The sequence below is a fragment of the Camelus dromedarius genome, chromosome 6 (assembly GCF_036321535.1).
Source record: "Camelus dromedarius isolate mCamDro1 chromosome 6, mCamDro1.pat, whole genome shotgun sequence".
Lineage (NCBI taxonomy): Eukaryota > Metazoa > Chordata > Mammalia > Artiodactyla > Camelidae > Camelus > Camelus dromedarius.
The window spans coordinates 16,481,107-16,502,394 of NC_087441.1; the positions used below are offsets into that span (position 1 = coordinate 16,481,107).

Here is a 21,288-nt window from a genome sequence, read left to right on the forward strand (position 1 = left end):
AATATATTAGATTTTTAAAATACGAAGTATTAAAAAATTACAAAAAATATAAAATGCAGTAATGTCTACAATGGCTACATGCAAGTTATCATTTTAATGTTTTAAATATATGCAAATTATTTTGTTTACTTTTTAAAGACAAAGGTTTGAACTTTTATAAAAAGCTCCACAATTTGTATAAATGTATTTCAAAAGTCAAAATAGTGTTTAGAGGCTTTGCAGTTTCAAAATAATTTGTCTCTGGATAAATACCCTGCAGAAGCACAATTAAAATACTTAAATAAAAACAAAATTTTATTGGTAAAAGGAGTAAATCGAATAGTTGCTTTTAACATATTTCTTCAAAAAAAATCATGTATGAAAACATTTTGTATTAAAAAAACAAAAAAGATCTTTGTATTAGTTATTTTAACATCATATTATATTTCTGACTTCTAAAAATTGGCTTTTGAGACTGGACTAAACAACGTGAAGCTGATAAATAGCTGTATTTACCTGAGGGCTATTAAAATGAGAAAAAAAAAAAAGAAATATAACTCAAATTGCCTATAATTAAAAAAAGTCACCAGTGAATATGTGGATTTTAGACAAAAATCTCAAACTTGTTATCAAAAACATGTTAACAAAATAAACCTCAAAGATAAATTGTGTTTTACATGCTTATAAAAATTAAACAAAAAGCTGGGGGAATATACATTAAAATCAGAAGAAATGGCATAATTGAAAAATTTACAAATTTAAGTTTAAAGTAGTATAGAGTAAGTAAAAAAAAGGGAAGGATGTAGAATTCTGTTATTTCCAAGTCTCATTCTAGCTAAACATATGCCAGACTGCAACAAAAAGGAGGGGTGTGTGTGTATATGCACGAGAGAAAAAGAGAGAGAAGAAACTTGAGACCTTTCTGAAGAATGCAGCTGTGTAACCTCAGTGCTTACATTTTTCAGGTCAGATCAAGTCTCTCATCCTTGGCACTACTGACATTTTTAGCTGACTAATTCTTTGTTGCGAGGCACTGTCCTGCGTACTGTAGGATGTTTTGCACCATCCCTGGCCTCTACATACTGGATGCCAGTAGCACCTCCTCCCCTCGTTGTGAAAATAAGGTCTCCAGACATTGCCAAATGCATTCTGAGGAGCAAAATCATCCCCGTTAAACACTGGCAGAGAACACACAATCTCAAGTTTACATAAACATAGAAAGAAGATTAAAAAAAAACCCTATATTTTTAATAGATTGCTATCACAAGTGATTGTGATACAAAAAATCTGCCTTATCTCTAGGGTGAATGCATTTTTGATTAAGCACATATTCTCCACAGCAATTGTTGAACTATTCACCAATAAAAGAGATTCTAGCAGATCTAAAGCAAAAGCAGGAGAAAGACTGGTTCTTTTAATAAATACAAATTGTCTCTCTTCCCACCTTCCCTACCTTGAATCTACTATAACCTGGCTCTTGCCCCCGACTCTTGTACTGAATCTCTTTGACATCTTCCACAATCACTTTTCAGTCATTGCCCTAACCGACACCTCTGTAAATGTAATACTTCTAATCACAGTCTTCATGAAATCCTTCAGTGATTTTAACTCTCCTCTTTGTTTTATTTCTGTGCCATAGTTGAGACTCATATGCTTCTAAAAATTTAACCACTCAATAATACAAATTGGACAGAAAAAGGGAAAGAAAAAACTTTGTCCAATTTATTCCTATATAAAAGCATAAGGTATTTAAAGCTGGAATTCTATAATAAGGGTATTTAAATAACAATATGTGGTGTATGTCAGATAACGTTTTGCCTATATTTTCTTCTAGGAGGTTTATTGTATCTTGTCTTGTGTTTAAGTCTTTGATCCATTTTGAGTTAATTTTTGTGTATGGTGTAAGGGAGTGTTCTAGCTTCACTGATTTACATGCTGCTGTCCAGTTTTGTTCTCTTCGGACATTCTACCCAAACAATATAAATAAAAGCAAGAATAAACAAATGGGACCTAATTAAACTTACAAGCTTCTGCACAGCAAAGGAAACCACAAGTAAGACAAAAAGACAACCTGCAGAATGGGAGAAAATTTTTGCAAATGAAACTGACAAAGGCTTGATCTCCAGAATATATAAGCAGCTCATATGACTTAATACGAAAAAAACAAATAACCCAATCTAAAAATGGGCAAAACACCCAAACAAACAATTCTCCAAGGAAGAAATACAAATGATCAGTAGGTACATGAAAAAATGTTCAGTATCACTAATAATCAGAGAAATGCAAATCAAAACTACAATGAGGTATCACCTCACACCAGTCAGAATATCCATCATTCAAAAAACCACAAGTGACAAATGCTGGAGAGGCTGTGGAGAAAAAGGGAACCCTGCTACACTGCTGGTGGGATTGCAGTTTGGTGCAGCCACTGTGGAAAACAGTATGGAGATTCCTCAAAGACTAGGAATAGACTTACATATGACCCAGGAATCCCATTCCTGGGCATATATCCAGAAGGAACCCTACTTCAAAATGACACCTGCACACCAATGTTCATAGCAGCACTATTTACAATAGGCAAGACATGGAAACAGCCTAAATGTCCATCAACAGATGACTGGATAAAGAAGAGGTGGCATATTTATACAATGGAATACTATTCAGCCATAAAAACGACAACAAAATGCCATTTGCAGCAACATGGATGTTCCTGGAGAATGTCATTCTAAGTGAAGTAAGCCAGAAAGAGAAAGAAAAATACCATATGAGATTGCTCATATGTGGAATCTAAAACAAACAAACAAAACATAAATACAAAACAGAAACAGACTCATAGACATAGAATACAAACATGTGGTTGCCAAGGGGGCAGTGGGTGGGGAGGGACAGACTGGGATTTCAAAATGTAGAATAGATAAACAAGATTATACTCTATAGCACAGGGAAATATATACAAGATCTTATGGTAGCTCACAGAGAAAAAAATGTGACAGTGAATATATATATGTTCATGTATAACTGAAAAATTGTGCTCTACACTGGAATTTGACGCAACATTGTAAAATGATTATAACTAAATAAAAAATGTTAAAAAATAAAAATAAATAAATCTTTAATCCATTTTTCTTTCAAAGAAAAAAAAGAAAACAATATATGATGTTAGAGAAGATGCAGAAAAAGACAAGAAAATAATTACCAAACAAATGAATCTCTAAAGACCGAATAAACAGAATTTTCAGAGTGGCAGAAAGCAGTCTAACTATACATCTGATCTACATATAAATCAAGACTAAAAAACAATGATGGATTTAGAAGATTAAACTATACATAGAGGAAAGATCCATGCTGGTCTACCAGTATGCTTAGAGATCAAATCTTAGTACTTTAAGGATAAAATCACAGAACCCAATTAGATTCCTCTTGGTGCCACAGAAAAAGGAGCTGGATTAACCACAGCAAAACACAGAAAGAGATGTGGTTAAATCATTTTACTCTATCACAGGAAAATGCTACTTAACTTTACTAATGCTTACAATTTATCTAAGAAGATAATTTCCAAAACATCTCTATTTTTATATAACTTACTTTAAACAAGGGACATTATCACGAAGCCCATCAGATGAACTGCTACTGGTAGAAGGGTGAGACTGAGGAGGGATGGGCTGAGGATTGGTACTCCCCACCGGTGTTGGCAAAGGTGGTGCCTGTTCACCCTCTGGGGATTCCACATCATTTATCTCATATAACAATCGAACTTCAAGCATCTGTCATAAAAATAAGGCAATTTAGCTATACCTAAGCATTACTGTTCATTTTATTACAGTTCATACATACACACACGTATGCTACAGTGGAATGAGAATTTTTAATGGAAACACTTAGTGAGATTTCTAAAGGTAAGGATTTAGCAAAGAAAAAAATGCTTCTGACTCAGCTTTTAAAAAATGATTGTGTGTATGTGTGCAAGTACACATGCATGCATTATGATTTTAGAATTTACTGCACTCCTGTTAATACTAGAGTATGCTCATATTCATATTAGTTTTCCTCAAGTGAAACATACAATATATTTAAAGATTTAAATGTTCAGTAAGAAGATACATGTAAAATATGCCTTTTTTCACAAAAGACAGATGGCAATATAAATACTGAGGTGTTTTAAAATTGACTGTAAATAGTCTTTTAAATAATTTAAAAATTTTAAAATGTCAGGTATCTGACATTGAAAATAACTAGGGGGGTATTACCGGAATGACTTCTGTAATCACTTCTTGTTTGCTGAATCTATAAATAATGACATGAGCTGAAACTCCAGCTATGCACAGCATCCTACTGTCTGGACACCAGGAGATGATCTGAATGGCATACGGATCTTCATCTACAATGTCTGTGTTTGGCTTGTCATCTTTATTTCTTGACTTTTCAAATACTTTAGACGTCTTTAGTTTATATAATACTTGTAAAGTGACTAAAAAAAAAAGAAAAAATATTTTAGGTATCTTAATACAAAAAGAACAAATATAAGGTAATATTTAATCAGTCATACCATGAAAGATAAGTAGCCTATATTTTTTGAACCATGTTTTTATTCCTAGGTCTACATTTCTCTATTATTCTTTTCTATAATGCATTCATGTACTCATTGACCAAAAAAGATGTACTCATTGTATTCATTAAAAAAAAAAACCATCATGATGAATTTAGATAACCTGAAAAAAGTGGATAACAAAAAGATTTTATTAAAAATGCATAAGTATAATGAAAATAATAAAGAACATATTTTGTTTTATAAAATTATTTTCTACATATTTTCTCTCTGAAAGGTACCAATATTATCTAACATTTCTACATGAGGAAACACAATACACCCTCAGTTAACTGGATTCTAATTGCAAACATTAGTCATTCAAAGCACTTCTTGCTTTTTTCCTGTGTAACTATCATGTATTTTTCACAAAAACATCACAAACTTTTCTGACCTAAGTTTAGAATCAGGCATTAAAATTAGTCAACACATTTCTGTTGATTTTAAATATATTCCTGATTCTTCTATCTCTGAGTTGGGAAGAGAAGGTTTGAAGAAATATTAAAGAAAAGATTAGAGTATTTCTGCTGAGAATTATTCTTGATTTACTAATTAATATCCTTAAAATATCTTTAATCTATTATAAATTCTAAACTCACATACTTGATAAATCAGGTATTAAGTTTACAGCACATAAATTTCAAGTTAAATGTTGGTCATGCAATTATTACAAAACAGATTATGTAAAAGCAATGATTGTACAGAATATAAGAAATAATATTCAAAATACTTACTTGCAGAAGCATCCCAGAACTTAATTGACCCATCAGCATGCCTGTGAAAAACAAATGAGTTAAGAATGTGTTGAAGAAAAAAAAATTACATTATTTCTCTGTTTGAAATGAAACACACTGTTATTTTAAGTTAGTCACCAAAATGAGGAAAAAGGCATAATTTAGGGTAAATTGGCAGGTTCTATACAATAACTTATTTCTTATATTACAGCATAAAGAAAAGCACTACCTGCCCAATTAACGTTCATGTAGTCCTAATCATATTTAGTTATTATTGATTTATTAGGTGAGAACAGATTTTTTTACTTACCCTGTAATAATTATTTCTGAGTAACTTTGAGCACCCAAGCCCCAATTACCTCCATTAATCGGCCATTCCTATAAGAAAAGATTACTGTATTAAAACAATTTCCAAGCATACCATAATCTTCATTTATCTATATATCAATGACAACAGTAAACAACATATTTTGTTTCCAAAAAGGATTTGTTATGTATTTTCTCTAGAGAAGGTATTGTCATCAAATACTCCAAGATGATAAATATAAAATACTGAAACGTAACAGTAAATACTAAAACTCATGTTCAATACCTTTTTGCTGTAACCTTGACGTTTCTGTCTAGCTCCAACAGAATAAAGTGCAGGAATAAGGTCCACAGGACAATCAGCAAAATATTCACAACACGTAACAGGGGATTCATGGATACTCAAAGGGTATGGATTTTCAAATATAGGATATCTTTAACAACAGGAAAAGAAGAAAGTTAATTTAATGAATTATTACCTATGATTAATGCAACAATGAAAAATTTTAAAAGTAAGCTTATCTAAGAATAAGCTATTCTATTTTATTCCTTATAGTTACATATATTTATATTTATATATATTATTTAGTTATAAATTATATAAATTATAAAAATATATAAATTATATATATATTTATAGTTATTCTATATTCTAGGGATGTCATTTAGAAATAATGTTTTTAAATTCCTTTGTTCCATAATGGTCCTGTTTTTTTTAAAAAGAAAAAAAACTGACTATTACAGGTAGCACACACTAAGTTGATATGAATTTAGGAATGCCTTAAAGCAAGGTAAATAACACTGTTCACTTATAATTCAGGGTTTCTCAATATCAGTACCATTCACATCTTGGACCAGATAATTCTTTACTGTGGGGGACTGTCCTGTGCATTGTGGATGTTTAGCAGCACTCCTCCCCTCAATAGAAGAAGTCTACACAGACACTCCCAACTATCATCTGGCGGGGCAAAATTGCCCCCAATCGAGAAACACTGAAATATTGAATGGGTAAACTCATTTAAAAATCACATTTAATGTTTATCTCTCAGGAAATACAAATAAGTAATACAATGTTCTTCTATTCAAAAAATACGTACGTAAACATACTATCATCCAAGTTAGAACAAGCAGAATATGGGAAATACCACAAAAAGCTCAAAGGAGCTATAGTGAGAATTTACAGATCAGATATGATAATCTGTGGTTAAAAAAGAATAGGAAAAGCTTGAAGAAGAAAAGAAGGCTGACTTTGAAAGTTACGTGGATTTTTGATGGCAGTGAAGCAAGTGGAGTGTTTCAGTTGTTGGGGGCTACATAAGACAAGACATGGAAGTGTGATGTTTATTTAACACACACAGTTCAGTTTTTCTAGGGAACAGGCAACAGACTAGAATTGTACCCTGAATTCCTTCTTTGTAGAGCAGCGGGCTGAGAAACTGTTTTTAAATAAGAAATAAAGAACCATAATGGTTTAAAAAAGAGAGTAACAAGATTGATGCTGCTTTTAAAATTACCTGGCAGTGGTATTCATGACACACTGCAAAAGAGACTGCATATGGGTTAGGGTGGAGAGATTACAAGAGTTTTGATCTGGAAGTAAACTGCGAGGGGAGTAATTTTGGTCATGCTGATTTTGTGTGCTCCCAGGGTATCCAAGTATTAGGTTGAATCATATATGATACTTCAACAAATTCTGACTTAAAAATGGATTTTCTATATGAGCAACATAACAGAGAAATTTGGTAATGAGAAATGTGTATCTGTAGCCCTCAAAGAAGGTCAAAGTTATGGATATACATGTAGAATTATCAAAGAAGTGAAACAGTCAATTCTACACTAAAAAGAATCATTTTTCACTATATACTAAAGTAATTGCTTACCAAATTTTATTTCTTACCCATTTTGTGCAAGATCTATAAGTACTAAATCCTTTTCTAGTAGAACAACTACAGCATATGGTTCTTGAAAATCTGGAATAGGGAAAACAATGAATGAACAATATGCAAAAGGACAGCAAATTAGTTAACAAACATTTCTTGCTTGGTTTTTATTTTATTTTGTTCCATTCTCTCAAGCATTCAACATTCTGATCTTGTACTTCATATAACTTAAAGCCAGTATGTTTTAAATTAGATAAATCTATACAATAACTCATAAAAATTATTTCAGTTTTGTAAAGATGAACTAGACAAGAAGCTCACAGTAACTTCCACAGTATTGCAAATTCCAAGACAGGACGCGAATAACAAGTTCCAAATTTAAATTTAATACCCATAAAAACAAGTCTCCTTATTGGATCTCATGAGAACCCATTAGAGTACTACTATAATATCATAATCGCTTTCTTGGGTATTCTCTATGTGCATATTAGCTATAAAATGCATTACATACTTATATTTTAATTAGCTTCAAATAAAGTAAAAAAAAGATCCTGTTGAATTCCTCTTGAAATAAAATATGCCAGTTGTTATGGTTAATTTCATGTGTCAACTTGTCTTTCCGATGGTGCCCAGCGGTTTGGTTAAATACAAGTTTAGATGTTGCTGTGAAGGTATTTGTTATATACGATTAACATTTAATTCAGTAGACTCTGAGTAAAGCAGATTATTTTAGATAATGTGGGTGGGTCTCATCCAATCAGCTGAAGGCCTGAAGAGCAAAGACAGGTTTTCTGAAAAAAGTAATTTTGCCTCACAATGGCAAAGTTTGCCTGAGTTTCCAGCCTTCAGAATTCAGACTCAAGATTGCAACATCAAACTTTTTCCTGAATTTTCAGTCTATAGTAAGTTTTCACAATTCCTTAAAATAAATTCATATTCTCTCTCTCACTCTCTCTCTAAAATCTCCTACTGGTTCTGTTTCTCTGGAGAACCATAACTAATACACTAGTAGTTTAGAGGATTTTTAAATGTTTCTTAATGCGGACAGTTTTGTTTATCCTTCAAAGGCACTTACTATTTACCCATAATATTAAATAGATAAAATTTATTAAACAAAATTAACTTCCGAAATGAAATAAAATTGGCAGTTATAAAGGTAGCAGCTCTCCCCTAGAAGAATTAGCACAACAGGATAAGGAAACTACTTAGATAACATATAGGTCTTTGTTCTGAATAACAGATATTTACAGAGAATGAGTTTGAAGGACACAGAGCTTACCATTTGGGTATGGTGTTTCACAGAGTGTTAGAAAATCAACAATTGAATAGTCCATTTCTAGCACTGCAGTACTTTTCCCATGCATAACTGTTAAGCAAGGTCTTCTTCCTACAGTGTCATATGACAAACCTCCTGACAAAATAATAAAGGGTTCCCTGGAAATAAAATACATAGATAGGATTATAAATAGCATAGTGGAGACTATTTTTTTGCTCTATCATAACTTTTTTGTTTAGTGAAATAATAAAATCTTAAATTTTAACATTTTTATGCATCATTTAATTGAATACTCACTGTGGATTTTTTAATTGCATTAGGTAAGACCCAGGTGAATTCTGGAAAATTAATCTATAGTAAGAATTCAACACTGATCACATTTGACTTTCATACCTCCTTTTGATCCCCCTATTTTTTTCCTTTATCCTCTTCATAAAATTGTCAAAAAATTCTCTGGGTTTCTGCTGGTAAGTCTTTTAAAAGTACTGCCATTATTTCCAATCACAATAACCTGACCTTCTCAACAGAAGTTGTAAGAGAGAATGATCATGCCCTAAGGCATCCATTGTATGTAATGAATTAACTTCCCATTGATGTATCAAGAGTGTACTAGCTACAAATTACCCTAGAGAAAACAAGAAAATGGTCACTTAAATCATCTTCTGTACGGGCTTAATTCTCTCCTGGAACCTTGGCTGGTATGCTCTCAAACTACACCTCCCACGCCCATCTAACCCCTTCTGATGAGTCCTATAACTCTGCCTCCCTATTAGTCATTATTAAATTTAGTGATTAATCTAGATCTACTTTTAAAAAGCTGCATATCTAAATATGCAAAAAAGAAAAACTAAATATCCTTTCATATGTTTTGGTCTGTGAACTTCTTTAACTTGCCTGTTCATTTTTTTGTCCATGGTTTTATTGGATTAGTAAAATGGCGCTCTCATGCCTAGTCTAGACAGTAAACACACCGTGATAAGTATGATGAAGAGAACAGAGTGATGTGCTGCATGTGAGGGAGGGGTTACTATAAGATAGAACAGTCAGGAAAGGCCCCTTAAGTAAGGATAGATGAGCTGGCATCAGAATGAAGAGGAGCCAGCCATTCACAGATCCTGGGGTTGGAGTTGAGAAGGATATACATTCTATACTGCAGGAATAACCACTGTAAAGACCCTAAGTCAAGAATGAGCTTGGCATATCTGAGGAGCTAAAAGGCCAGTGTGGCTCCAAGACAAGTGAGTGAAGCAATACGTGTTAACAGATGACACAACCCCTAATCTTGCAAACATATCCTGTTTACACTGTTAGGAGCTCAAGAACCGGTCTCCTCCATTTCATTCTCACAATTACTTCTGTATTATTTCTGGCCCTAGTAACTTACAGCTTATATTATTACAATAGTATTAGGTTTTTCATTGCCTGAGATATATAGACTGCCCTCTCATTTTCTGTTGGACTAATTCCTATTTCTCCTTTAAAACTTAGTCTAATCATTATCTCCTCAGAAACACTTTTCCTGAGCCATCTTCCCTGACTGAGTGCCCTTCCTGTGTTTCCAAGCACCCTTCGCATACCTCTTTTCAACATTTCCACATTGTATTGTCATTTTTTATATACTTTCCATTTGTACTGTCATCTCCTTCAGGACACAGAATGGTATTTTACCTCTGTACTCTGAGGCCCTAGCTAGGTATCCAGCCCCAAAAGTGTCTGTCAATTACATTTTAAATACCACTAGACCTACTGCTTAGCTGGTCACTCGTGCTAGACTTACAGACTCAGAAATGCGGCAGGAGGGGCCCAGCATCTCAGGTGGTTTCAGCAAGTTTCTTCCAAGTTTTTTCAAATGAAGATATGCCATTCTATTTCAGAGTTAACACTTAACTATGTATTTGGTGGGCAGAACTGTACCTTAACTCTTGAGAGCTACCAGGTAACAAGTATCTTAAATTTACCACTCGAATCCCAGTGCTTAACACAAAGTCCAAACACACACAGATTACTGAGTGAATCAATAGACAACTGTTGATTCTTAAGAGACACTATATCAAATTTCTAAGATTCTCAGTTCACATTTCAAACATAAATTGTGATTATCCAATTTAAATAGTCTAAGGGAAAACTGTGCAACTATGATCTTGTATTTGGTGTTAAGCTGTCTACTTTACAGGTAAAAGTTACAAGTTTAGTTTCTGCTGATTATATGTCAATTAGTATAATAGGTTCACCTGCATACGGTTAGAGTGAAAAATAAATTGTGACGCACACTCGAAAAGTAATAATGAATTCCTTCAACTAAGTTTTTTGAGACATCAAATCAAAATGGAACACTCAAAAACAAAAGTTTCAAAAGTGCGAATGTTTAACTTAAGGGCCAGGAAGCAAAAAAGAAAAGAAAATTGAAAATATCAGGAGATTTAAAGCACTCTTTTTATCATATAATGTCACAGTTTTGAACAATGCTTCTCAAACTATCTATAGTCAAGAACTATCTAAGAAAATGTTTAATACACTGGCAATCCACATTTTTGTAAGAGAAACAAAAACTAAATGTGTATGTAGATGCTGCAGCAATGTCAAACAACATTAAAGTCTCTACACTCTCACTCTTGATTTCTGGACTTACTTTGTCTCAGACCAGTTAGCAGACTGGAACCATGCATGCATCACACTTTGAGTAGCACTAGTCTGGAACATGGAAAGTTGAGTCTCCTAGTGATGGGTACTACATGACAGCCTATCATTATCAGGCGAAAATGTGAGGATGTCATTGAGGATCTCACCCCACACCCCTCACACTCTGTGGAGTTCAATCAGAAACCACAGAACTCTTCAGCTGGGCCTGTCTGGATAGAGAGAACAACTTTTTGAGAATAAGAGAACTAATGCTTAGTTATGAGAAGTTTTCATCTGGGTACTATTTGAGTGAACAGAGAAATACCTGGGTACCACAAGAATAAATCACTATGATAATGAAATGACACAAAAACTTGCTTAAGTGCTCCTATAAACTGAAAATTTCTGAACCTTAATAACTTTAGAAGAATTACAGTACTCTCTTATAGCCAATAAAGGCTGATAACCATAACAAAAGCTAGTATGATGAAGTTGCCAACTGCATGGCAACACAACTTTCTCAACCTGTATTTTGCAGGACAGAGCATCAGTTGCAGTGTGAAGTTAACAGAAAGCAAAACAAGCAGTGAGCATCAACATGGTAAATCCACGAGATAAAGATATAGTTTAGTAGACCTAGCCTAAACATACAAATTCCACAAAATTTATGTTTTGGGATGTCAGTCTACTACAGTTTTTACATGCAGATTGGTTAGGATGCATGAGATTTATAAGTACACAACAGCAATTCGTATTAGTCCACTACTTTGGTTCTTTCTAGTATCGATACGTATATAAGAATTTAACTATGTAACAACTAGGCGCTTTTTTTCTGAAAAAGAAATCTATACTCTTTAATGTACTCTCTGCCATATGGAATTAACTTGTGATCAAATGGATTGTATATGAGGTTCACAGTGTTACAAATATGATTTCAAAGCTTATCTATAAAATAAATTTCAAAATCACTGACTGTAGATAAGGTCTTACATGGATTTGATCCTCGTGCTCTAGAAAGATATAATCTAAATTACACAAGCTGATATCAATATATATTATAAACATCCAAGTCAAAGTACTAGCATAATCAGTGAACTACCATTAAAATATTCAGTCTATGTACAGATCACAAGTGAAAGGATTTCAGGTAAAAAATGTAGATTAGGATGCAAAATGATGGGAAATCTATCCTTAAATTAGCTTGAACAAGCCATAAAGCTTTAAGAATGCACCAGAGAACTGATTTAGAGGATGAAGGAAGCAGATACTAAAAAAAAAAACAACTGTAGGAAAGCTCAGAATGAACTTTAATAGTAGGAAAAGGAGAATGAATAAACTAGAGGCAGTATAAGAAGGGGATATCTGAATAGCTTTAACAAATACATAACAATTTTGAAAATAATTAGGTATGAAATAAACCTATGTATTTTAATAAATAACACATATTCAAAACTACAAGATTTTAAATTCTATTTTAGGATTTCAGAAATGGAAAAATTGTTACCAAGTGGATATCAACCACTAGCATATTAATTTTATTGAATTCATCAGATAGTTTCTAGATACAAGGGCACAGACAAGCATATGAATAATTTCTTGTTCCTGTCAAAACATAAAAGCTTAGCTGGACAATTGTTTACAAAAAATTAAATTGGAAAATTTCTAATCATTGCTGCTTTGCCTGCAGATACAAACAAATTTAACTTCAATCCCTTATGATAGCAGGCTGCCTCCATTAACAGCAGTCATTTCACACTGTGGTTAGAGAATTTCAGATCATTCTAAAGCATAAATGCTGATTTTTAAGGTAGTGAGTTAATAAAACAAAGTCATCCCACATTAATGAGACTGATGAAATTATTATATTTTATGCTCAGTTCTATAAAGTATGCTTTCAAAAAGCAATGTGGCAATTTGTCAAGATTTATAAAAATATTTTATCTTCAAAATTTTACCATGGGAAATTTGGCAAAGAAATAGTATAACAGTAAAAATCTTCTGTTGAACCCTCTATAATTTCAAGAGAGAGAATATGTTCACTACATATAGTATCTATAATATTAAAAATCTGATTATAATATCAAAGAACCTAAATGCTTGACAAGAGGGAGGTATGTCTGAGTAAACTACACAGCCCTTGAGATTAATTATTTTAAAAAACTGATAAAAACTATAATACTTTAGACTCATTAAGTAGAAAAAAATACCAAACTGAATATGCTTTAGGAATATAATTAAGTAAAAATGGATATGTATCTGAAAAAAGACTTAGGGAAAAATGAACAAATGAAAAAAATTGTTTTAGAATAGTGGAGTTACATACAGGTCCTATGCTTTTCTTGTTAGGAGTTTATATAATGTTAGGCATTTTTAAAAAAACCTAGATTTTTCCAAAACCAGATCAGAGAATAAGATAATAATTGTTGTTAAAAGTGAAATATAATATTTATGACTAATTAAACTTTTTTAAAGTGCATTTTTCCTGTGAAATACCATGAAAGTATTATTTTTAATTTGCCATTTTTAATGTCATTTTTAATGTCATTTCCATATTTGTCACTACACCTTGTATTAAAGTACTGCTAAAATGTAGCTTATGCTGAAAAATTTTCTGCTTCCTAGGTCACTCAAGAATAACTATACAAATTAAGGTAAGATATTATTATGATTCATCCATCCAACAAGCATCCTACTGAGTGCTTCATATGTGTTGGTCACTGCAGTAGGGGCCAAGAATTCTCATTTTCCATCATTTAATTTCCCCACGTCACTCCCACCTTCAGCCAGCACACTCCTCTCTATCACACCTTTTACTCTTGTCATCTGCTTTACCTACTTCAATGATCTATTTCAGGACCTAAAACCTATCTCAATCCTAAGATTTCTGGTGTGGCCAAAAAATTTTTCTAGAAGAATGGATCTACATGACAATGCTTTCAGTACTTAAGAAAGTTACCTTCTCTACCTGTACTTTGGCTTCACCATGAGAAACCCACTCTAAAACTTTCTTCCCAAATTCTTCATTTTCAGTGTCTCCTATTGCAAAGTCTCTTCCTTTTCTGCCATTAGTCATATGGAAGTCTTTCCTAATTCAAAGTAAAAATAAAAATCTGTCTTACTCTTCTTGATGACACATAATTGCTACATATATCTACTGCTGAATTCACTAAATACATGTTCTAAGTGAGTGTTTTCCATTTCTTTCTTTTAATGACCCTAAATCCTGGCTCATGTTTGAAATGATGCTAATAGAGTACCCTTATAAATTAATCCTTCCTACAATATATGTCTTCTAACCTTTCTTCTGTTATCATTCTAATCAATCTTTCTATAGAAGCAAACAATGCTTACTTACTCTCTTCTACAAACACTTCCAGAACTTGATACCCTGGGTTTCCTACTCTTTTCCCCCAGTTTAGAATCTACTAATTTTCCTTTCTACATCCTTATGTAGTGCCTTTCAAGATAAAATACCAGTGCTGGGAGCCTTGGTGCTAACGGGTTCTCGGCTGTCAGGGAACCATTCTCCATGTGCTCCTTTTTCTTATACTCATGCAACATCACCTCCAGCAACCACCACTGGTTAAATATACTTCAAGGGCTTAGTACACGTTTACTTTCAACAAAGTTAAAAGTAAAAGGTAAAACTTGCTAATGATATAAAAACAGATTTGTGTATCAGCAGACAATTAAATATGTGATATTGATTTTAATTTAACAGTAATGAATTAAAGCTAATATAGGAAGAAACCTAAAAGTTACAGAGATCTTAGCACTTTAAATTGATAGAAGCCAAGGACAAAACCCAATCTTGAGCATACACTTAATATAGCTACTAAATGAAGTATTCTGAGATCAGAAGACAGAACTACCAATCTAGCAGTCTCAGTTTTCTAGCTATATGGGATTAAACATAATAGCACTAAGGCACTGCAAGTCAAACTTTTCTTAAAATCAAGAAAGTGAATGAAACTTATCCTAGTTAGGTATGAGGATTGAAGAATAAGGGAGAAAATATTCTAGTTTTGAGAGAATGAAAATAATACAGATAAATCTGGGGTGGGTCATAAGAATTTTTCTGAAGATGGTGATACAATGAGAATTAACCAATTTAAGATTGAAACTTGCTGTCCAATGTAGTAAAAGTAACATGAAAAGAGGGAAGGTTATCTGATGAGGCATTTGAAAATTTTAGAGTCCATCGACTCAGAGAGGTCGTTTCACATTAGATGCAATTAAATATAAATCTACTTGTGGATTTTTCCTCAACAGTGAGTGTAGGACCAAGTGCAATGACCACAAACAGATACCATAAAACCAGACTTGGACTTCATCAAATCAGAATTAAATTTGCAGCCTGGAAGCAATCCGTGAGGATCTCCAGTCCTGAGTAGCTAGGGTTACTTGCATTACGCTATCCAGTCTGTTAGAGGCACAGACAGACTTCTCAGCTCACATTAGTGTCATTACTTGTACTGAGTATGATTTAATACTACATTTAAAAAGATGATCTGATAAACTAGCAAATTTAAAAGAGAATACAGTTCCCGGTGAACTGAGTGACTTGTGAATCATTAGGATGATCTCAGGTTATCTGTGAGAATGTCAGTACCCTGAGTAAAAGCTCTAGATCTGGAGTCACCTGGGCTTAAATTCCAGCTCTGTTACTTCATGGGGCAGCTTAAGCTCTCTATGACTCATTGTATAACCCTGTACAAAGAGAATAAAAGTACCCAAATCATAGCGCTGTTACACGAAAATTATGAAAGATAATAATGCATTCAACTTGCATAGCAGAATACCTGGCATATTGCAAGTAAATAATGGATGTTCACTACTTTTGTTTCTGAATGTGAGTGTGCTCTGCAAATGAGTTTCTCTTCTTGTTGCTATGGCTTAGCAAGAACTGAGATGGAGGAGAGACAATGAATATGGAATATTTGCTAAATAATATTTTGGTGGCAAGAGCACAGAGAAAAGCACGAGAAAAGACAATACAAACATACTTATTGATGTAAAGACTATTACCAAAACATTGTTCTCAGTGATAAACATATCTGTGAATATACTAAAGGTGAATTTCTTCATCTGAAGTTTCAGCAAGAAGTTTAGCAGAGCAATTGTTGCTGGGAGATCTGCAGGTTTGAGCATAATACGGATTGGTGGTCAATGTAAACAGAAAGTAGGATTCACTAAAAAGGCAGTGGTAGAGTGCAGTTTAGAGCACTGACTTAATTAAATCTGAGCTCTTCTGTTTATGAGCTGTATGACTTTGGGCAAGTTACTCAACCTCTCTGCTTCAGTTTCCTCATCTGTAAGATAAAAATACCTGCCTCACTGGGTTGTTGCTAAGATTAAATAAGAATGTGTAAAGCACTCAGTGTCTAGCAGCACGCATCTACTAAGCGCAGCCTAAGTGTTAACAGGTATAGTTATGTAAGAACAATCTATAGTCAAGGAGGATAAAAAATCATATGAGAGCATGTAAGCATATGTGAGCGTGTGTTCTGGAGAAATAACTTTGTGCACAAGGGAGTTTGTTTTTGGGCTTCTGAGAGTTAGAATTCTCTCACTGGAAACATAGCCTTGATAGTCGTGAAGGAAACTCAGCGGTAGCAAGTTTGTGTTACTGAAATAGACCTTTAGGTATTTTCAGAACCAGGGTATCACGAATGTACTGAGTTTTTACTGCAGTCTGTTTTTCTTATATTCTTATATAGGTAATCCACCTACAGCTTTTAGCCCACATATAAAATTAAAGAAATCACCGTATCTACTAAACTACTTGAAAACAAATTCTGGCACCAGGGGTAGGGATTGGGTAGAACAAGGGGATAAACAAAAGCCTAACAACTTTTCCTTAAAGGTTAACTTAAATATATCATGTATGTGTACATGTGTGCACATCAAGGGTCAGCAAACAGGGCCTGCTGCCTGTTTCTCTACAGCATGCAAACTAAGAATGATTTTTAAATAACTGAAAAAATTACACAAAAGAATATTTAATGATACATGGAAACTATAGGAAATTCAAATTTCTGAGTCCATAAATAAAGTTTTATTGTAACACAGCTGCATTCATTCATTGATGAGTTGTCTGCAGCTGCTTTGGGGTGATAGTGGCAGAGTTGAACAACAGAAGAGATCCATATGGCTTATAATCCTAAAATATTTAGTCTCTAGCCCTGTATACAAAAGGCTTGTCAAAGCATTATTATGACACAAGGGACTAAATTAATCTCTTAGATGTGCTTCTCCAAATGTAACTAAATTGCCATATTTGACTGTGACAATATTCACTTACAGGTTCCCCAGTAGAGATGCTTCACCCCAACCTGGTGATTCTTTGAATGGTGGCCTGCTTAAGAGAAACAACTTCTAACGTTCTCTAGTGCAAAACTCTAAGCAGTTCAACTGAATACCTGTTTAAAAACTTGAACCCACCCAGAATTGCTTCTTATTGAAAATCTGGCCCTGCCTGCAACTTCTTATGCAGTCTACTAGTGAAACGAAAGTGCTGAAGTAGCGGAGAATGGGAACTGGCATTTATCAAACACCTGGCATGTGCCAAACATATTATTTCTTTTGAGGTATTCACAACAGTTTTATCAAGTGGGAATTATTACCCCTGTCTCACTGAGGTAAGGACAGAGGTTGAGAAGGTTAAGTAACTTGCTCAAGATAAAGTAAGTGGCAGAACTAGGATTCAAACCTAAGTCTAATGATCCAAAACCTTTGTTATTTTCACTAAATTAAGGGCTTTCAAATATGATCATGACTCACAGTAAGAAGTGCATTTTATTTCATGACACAGTATACAGACACATAAATACATAAAAGTGAACAGAAGTTTCATGAACCAATACTTACCCTTAAAATGTATGGTGCACTATTTCCTATGCTAGTGTTTAAGTTAAAAAATGATTTCACAACCAATTAATAGATCACTATCATCTGATATTTGAAAAAATAAAATAAAACTACTGCACTAAATCATAGTGTTTCTTTCTCAGAATAAGATGATTCACAATCTAGGGAAGAGTATTAATGAGGTTCTCTAATTTTCATAAAGTCTGTTCAACCTTGCCACTTGTACATCTGCTTTATAAAAGCAAAATCAGAGAATAACTGCATTTTAGATATTTATAAGGGGTTATCAAATGACGTTTTGAGACAACTGATACATGAGACAATTGGTTTAAAGAGTGTGTTCCAAGCACTTTATATATATTGTTTAATCTTCATAACTCTACGAGGTAGATACTATTATTAGTCCTATGTTACAGATGAAGGCTTAGTTGATTTGCCAAAGATAGCACAGGAACGAACAGCTGAGAATTCAAACCCAGGTGGTCTGGCTCAAGAGTTCACACTCTAATCACTTGGCTCAAACACCACCGGCTGCAGGACTTCACAACTGAGTCACAGTTTTCCAAAGAAAACTGCTTCAACAGAACTGACTTACCATTTAACTTTTGACTTTTCATTAAGAACTGGTCATGTAAAGATTAGTTCCATATTTTTAATAAGTGTTATTAAAATAATATAATAATTAAATTTTCACTGTTCCCTATATAAGGGAAAATCTCGTCTCTCCTGGTGCAGTATATGCTGTATTTTATTAGAAAATAAGAGTTACACAACATCTTGATTCCATATTTTGTCAGAGTTTATCTGTTTAACAGTAACAGCTAGTTTATCATGAACAGATAACAGTTAATCTTCATGGCTGTGCTTTTCTATCCATCAGCCTAGCTTTCTCTTTCTTAATAATAACACTTAATAACACTGCACAAGGACAATTAGAAGTGAGATGGGTATGTCCTATGCTTTCATCAAGTTGAATATTTAATGGAAAAGGCATGAATTAAACAAATAATTTCATTATTAATGACAAGTGTAAGTTTCAGAAAGGAAAAATACAGCATGCTTTGGGAGTATATTACTAGGGGACACAGTCTAGTGCACAGGGCCAAGACATCCTTAAAAGTAGTGACATCTACGCTGAGCTATAAAGGATAAGAGGGAATCCTTCTGCCTTGAATGATTTCTAGGAAAAGAGAAGAAATTTAGAAGATCCCGTGCAGGGAAGGTTGCCTCTTCTAATAAAATCTGGTAATTTGCCAACAGAAACTGATAGAAAACATTCTGCTGGCACCTACCCAAGACACTTGCTAGGAATAGGAAAGGCTGAGAGCTGCCGAGCTTACTTAATGGAGGGTGATTCTGCTCTAGGTGGGAGGGGTGGTGCAGCAATCTTTAATGCTGGCTACACACTAAATTCTGGGGAGCTATCTCAAGGAAATGGGTTATGGAGTGAGATAAAAAGAACTCATCAAATTACTAAATATCCTATCCCAGGTGAAAAAAAAAATGGAAAGCTAGAGAAGACTGTTGCTAGAGGGATAAACTGATCTATTTAATAAAATCTACAAATGCACACAGAAGAGCCAGACTTTTTTTTTTTTCCCATTTCTCATCTTACAAAAGGAAAAGAAAGTATCACTGTTATCCTAAAGAAACCAGGAACTCATAAATATTACCACTAGATAGGAGTGAAAATGGGAACAGGTAGAACACAGAGAGGCAAAAAAAATCTTCCCTGGACTTTTGTCTTTGTTGCCAACCAATATTTCTTAAAATAAATACGTAATTCAGAAGACAACTAGTACAGTTAGTTTGAATGTTTAGACAATTCATTTCATGTTGTATCGTAAACACAGGTTTTTTTTTTCTGGTACTCCATCACCCCCCCTTTCACTGCATGCTTTCCTGTTTACGTTCCTTTGCCATAGGACAAGTTCAGCAAATAGAAAGCAATTGGCAGCAGGAGATTTCTCAGGAAAAATAAGGGCAGCCATTTATAGAAAGCTTATTATGTACCAGGCACTCTATGAAATGTTTTGAACACATGATTATCTTAATTCATCACAACAACCTTCTGACCTATTATGACATTTATGTCATAAATGAGGAAACTGAAGCACAAAGAAGTCAAATAACTGTGCCAAAGGTAGCACAGGAGGGATGCCACAGTCAACTAAACACATGCTACTCCTCTTGGAGATCATTCAGCCTTTTGTCTGAACACAGATGTCTTCTGGATTCCAGAGAAAGGCTAAAGAGAATCAAGGAAAAACAACAGCAATCTTATGATTCTTCAGCCCACTGTCTTTTCTCAAGTGAGAAAAAAGGCTGAGTTGAATTAGACGGGGAGAATAGATTAAAAAAGGCAAATAGGTCAGTTATAACACCAGTGGTTATAAACTCATATATAAAAAATACACCAGTGGTTCTAAGCGTTAGTGTGCATCAGAATCTCCTGCAGATCTAGTTAAAACAGATTGCTGGGCTCTACCCACAGACAGAGTTTCTGATTCAGTGGGCGTGGGGTGGATACTGAGAATTTGCATCTCTAACAAGGTCTCAGCTAATGCTGCTCGCCTAGGGGCCACAATTTGAGAACCACTGCACTGTATATACTACATAAAGTCACTCTCCTTCCTAGGTCTAGTAAATAAAACCACACACCTCTCCTAAGGAGCTAGGACATAAATAAAAGGGCTCCTTTACAGGTTAAAGAGACGTGGAATTTTTAAAGAAACATCAAAATTTTTTTCTTTATTATAGTTTTAAGTATAACATTTGGTACATACAAAAAATATATTAAGAAATGCAAATTGTAAAAACCATACAAATCTTATACCTACTTCACAGCAGCAGTCAATGTCTTCAACATACAACTGACAAACTTCCTTTAATATTAAACTGTATTTATTTTGGTAGTTGCCAATTATTCTTACAAAAAGATTTAATTTTCAAAGGACACATATAACTTTCATAATTAACACATATAGTATAAATAGGTTAAGGTTTAAATCTTTTTTTCTTCACTGCTGATTCCACAAT

At 33.7% G+C, this 21,288-nt stretch overlaps 1 protein-coding gene across 5 annotated transcripts in view; it reads right to left on the reverse strand.

The window, feature by feature from the left end:
• The window catches only part of STXBP5 (syntaxin binding protein 5), a 153,710-nt gene that overhangs the window by 62,588 nt on the left and 69,834 nt on the right, over window positions 1–21,288 (reverse strand). For all 5 annotated transcript variants that reach the window (XM_031456508.2, XM_031456505.2, XM_031456507.2 and 2 more), the window contains exons 10-16: window positions 8,764–8,918; window positions 7,502–7,574; window positions 5,891–6,038; window positions 5,609–5,676; window positions 5,299–5,339; window positions 4,227–4,447; window positions 3,565–3,743 (exon numbers count right to left, since the gene is read on the reverse strand). In XM_031456508.2, the coding sequence (XP_031312368.2) occupies window positions 3,565–3,743; window positions 4,227–4,447; window positions 5,299–5,339; window positions 5,609–5,676; window positions 5,891–6,038; window positions 7,502–7,574; window positions 8,764–8,918 (885 nt within the window). The remainder of the gene's footprint in view (window positions 1–3,564; window positions 3,744–4,226; window positions 4,448–5,298; window positions 5,340–5,608; window positions 5,677–5,890; window positions 6,039–7,501; window positions 7,575–8,763; window positions 8,919–21,288) is intronic.